The sequence below is a fragment of the Nestor notabilis genome, unplaced genomic scaffold (genome assembly GCF_000696875.1).
Source record: "Nestor notabilis isolate BGI_N333 unplaced genomic scaffold, ASM69687v1 scaffold17038, whole genome shotgun sequence".
Lineage (NCBI taxonomy): Eukaryota > Metazoa > Chordata > Aves > Psittaciformes > Psittacidae > Nestor > Nestor notabilis.
Window position 1 is genome coordinate 16,021 of NW_009938910.1, and position 2,893 is coordinate 18,913.

Sequence of the window (2,893 nt, forward strand, 5' to 3'; positions counted from 1 at the left end):
TCAGAAGAGCCCGCAGTCCTTGAGGTTCTCCTTGATGATGATGTCGGTGACAGCATCAAAGACAAACTTGACATTCTCGGTATCGGTGGCGCAGGTCATGTGGGAGTAGATCTCCTTCACATCCCGCCGCATGTTCAGCTCCAGGAACTGCACCTTGATGTAGTTGCCCGCGTCCTCGTAGGTGTTGGGACCTGATGGTGTGGCAGTGAGTGGGTCCCCTCCCCATGGAGCGTCACCCAGCACTCCCCCCAGGTGAGTAAACTCTGCTTGGTCCATGAGCAAGGGTAGTGCAGCATCGTTGCATGGGGTGCTGAGGACACCTGGTGGGTGTCTGCTGCAGGCTGCTGGCACCCAACCCTTCACCAACCACCCACTTTCACGTGGTGTGACAGACGCTGCCACACTCACCATCATAGTCGGGGAAGCAGATGCTGAGGTGGGCCTTCTTGATCTTCTCCAGGAAGACGTCCTTCTTGTTGAGGAAGAGGACAATGGAGGTGGTGGCGAAGTAGCGGTGGTTGCAGATACTATTGAAGAGGTGCAGGCTCTCATGCATGCGGTTCTGCAGAGGGACACAGCCCCATATTGACTCCCATGTCGTGATAGGGACAAAGAGGAGAGGGGTGTGGGATGGTGAGTCTTCCTCACCACTTCATCATCCTCCACCAGGACCATGTCGTAGGCGCTGAGGGCCGCAATGAAGATGATGCAGGTCACCCCCTCGAAGCAGTGGATCCACTTCTTACGCTCTGAGCGCTGGCCCCCCACATCAAACATCCTGGGCAGGACGAGAATGGGGTCAGCACCCCTCACCCCCTGACAGCCCCTAACACCAGCCCTCACCTGGGGCTTGGCCCCCACCTGAAATTGAGGTCTTTGAAGGAGAACTGGGTCTCGATGATGCCAGTGGTCTTGACACGGGAGCGCAGCACATCCTGCTCCGTGGGGACGTAGCCAGGGGTCACCAGGCGCTCCAGGTCTGACAGGTAGCTGGCCGGGCACACAGTGGGCATGAGACATGGGTCAGCACCCCCAGACCCCTCCCCAGACCCCTTCACCCCACGTACTAGCCGGCCGAGTCATTGAGCTGGTACTCAGATGCACGTTCAAAGCAGGCTTGGATGCCTGTGTCCTTCCAGAGCCGCCCAATGATGTCTGACAGCTCCTTGGGCATGGTGCCCTCCTCTATGGTGTCCGAGAGGTGCAGCAGTTTGCGGGCATCATCCTCCCAGAGACAGGGGCTCAGTGGGGCTGGGGGACTAGGGGGACTCCCCTGCCCAGCCTGGGGTGCTCCTCACCTGACGGGCTGTGTCCCCGTACTGGATGTTGAGGGTAGACATGGCCCGCACGATGGCCAGCATGGACTGCAGCGTGTTGCTGTAGATGATGGCAATGAACTCCAGGCATTCCTCCAGTGAGTAACCATCCTGGTGGATAATCCTGGACAGGGAGGGAGGCATGGGGCTGAGCTGGGCACCCATGGTTGCAGCATGGGGCTGGTGACGTGGGTCTGAGACAGGCACTAAGGGGTGGGTGCACCACATAGCTGTGGCATGGGGCAGAGCTGGGCATGGTGGGCACCAAGTGTCACCCCTTGGCACTTACTTCATCTGCTTGACGATGGTGCTCTTCCCTGACTCACCTGCACCTGAGGGGACAAAACACAGGTCACGGCAGTCCTGGTGGCACAGACACCCCTGTGCTGGGGCTCCTGGTGCCGAGCAGGGCTGGGGACACTGGTGGCAGTGCCAGGCTCATGGCTCAGGCAGGGGGATTACAGCCTGGTGCCAGTGGGCATTAGGATTGGGCTGAGCTATTGTGGTTAGTGGGATCTGCAGTGGCTCAGCCAGGATGTGCTCGGGGACCCAAGGGAGGGTATGGAGACACGGTGGCAGCGCAACCCCACCACCCACCACCCCATGCCCCAAGTCTGTGGCAGCGCAGGGGGATGAGCCCTGGGCTGGGAGATCAGTGATGGCACCGATGGCCCCACCATGTTTAGGGTACCCCAGTCCTCAGGCACCACTAGGGCAACTGGGAAGAACTGGGAGGGACCTGAACTACTCGAGGGCTGCAGGAACAAACACAGAGTGATGGGTGGTGTGGGCTGTATGAGGGTGCCTAAGAGGAGCGGGGGAGATGGTGGATTGGTGTTGGTGCTGAGTGGGGTGGTGTTGGTGAAGGCTCTTGAGATGGGTTGGTTGGGGGTTGAGGGACCTGGGAGTGGGGAAATACTGGGTGGGCTGGTTGGGTTTGGGGGATGCCTAGAAGAGGGAGCATCTTAGGTTGGGCTGATGAGATGGGTTCTTGTGTTTGGGGTGCCTCGTGGGGAGGGGGGAAGATGTGTGTGCACTGTTGAGCGAGCTGCTGAGATGAACTGGTTATGGGGAGCCTGGGAATGGGGGGCTGTTGGGGTGGGCTGGTTGGGTTTACAGGTGCCGGGGGGTGGTGGTGAGGAAACGTTAAGGGACTGCTAGGGTGAATTGGTTGGGTTTAGGGGTGGTGGGGGTGTCAAGAAAACATTAGGAGACTATTAGGGTGGGCTGGATGGGTTTAGGAGTGCTGGAGCCTCAGGGAAACACTGGGTGGGCTGTTGAGGTGGGTCTGGGCTGTCTGGGTGGTGGGGGTGCTGTTGGGGTGTGCTGGTTAGATTTAGGGGTGCTGGGGGGAGTCAGGGAAATATTAGATAGGCTGTTGGGTTTAGGGGTGCTGTTGGGATGGGCTAGTTGGGTTTAGGCGTGTCAGAATGTGTCAAAGGACCATTGGGTGGGCTGCGAGGGTAAGGTGCACAAAGGATGGGTATCTCCCCCAGGGTGCCGTCCCCCTCCATACCCAGCAACAGCAGCTTGACGGTCCTGGCGTCCTTCTCAGCATCCTCCTTGAGCTTCTTCTC

The 2,893-nt window shown here is 59.2% G+C and overlaps 1 protein-coding gene across 1 annotated transcript; it reads right to left on the reverse strand.

Annotated features, from left to right (window-relative positions):
* GNAT1 (guanine nucleotide binding protein (G protein), alpha transducing activity polypeptide 1) lies at window positions 1-2,890 on the reverse strand (the record flags this gene model as incomplete). Its single annotated transcript, XM_010019595.1, has 8 exons — window positions 1-191; window positions 409-562; window positions 649-778; window positions 862-990; window positions 1,068-1,225; window positions 1,299-1,440; window positions 1,606-1,648; window positions 2,833-2,890. Coding segments are annotated over 8 exons (1,005 nt in total), but the record flags the coding sequence as incomplete, so codon positions are not given.
* Between the last annotated feature and the right edge of the window lie 3 nt (window positions 2,891-2,893).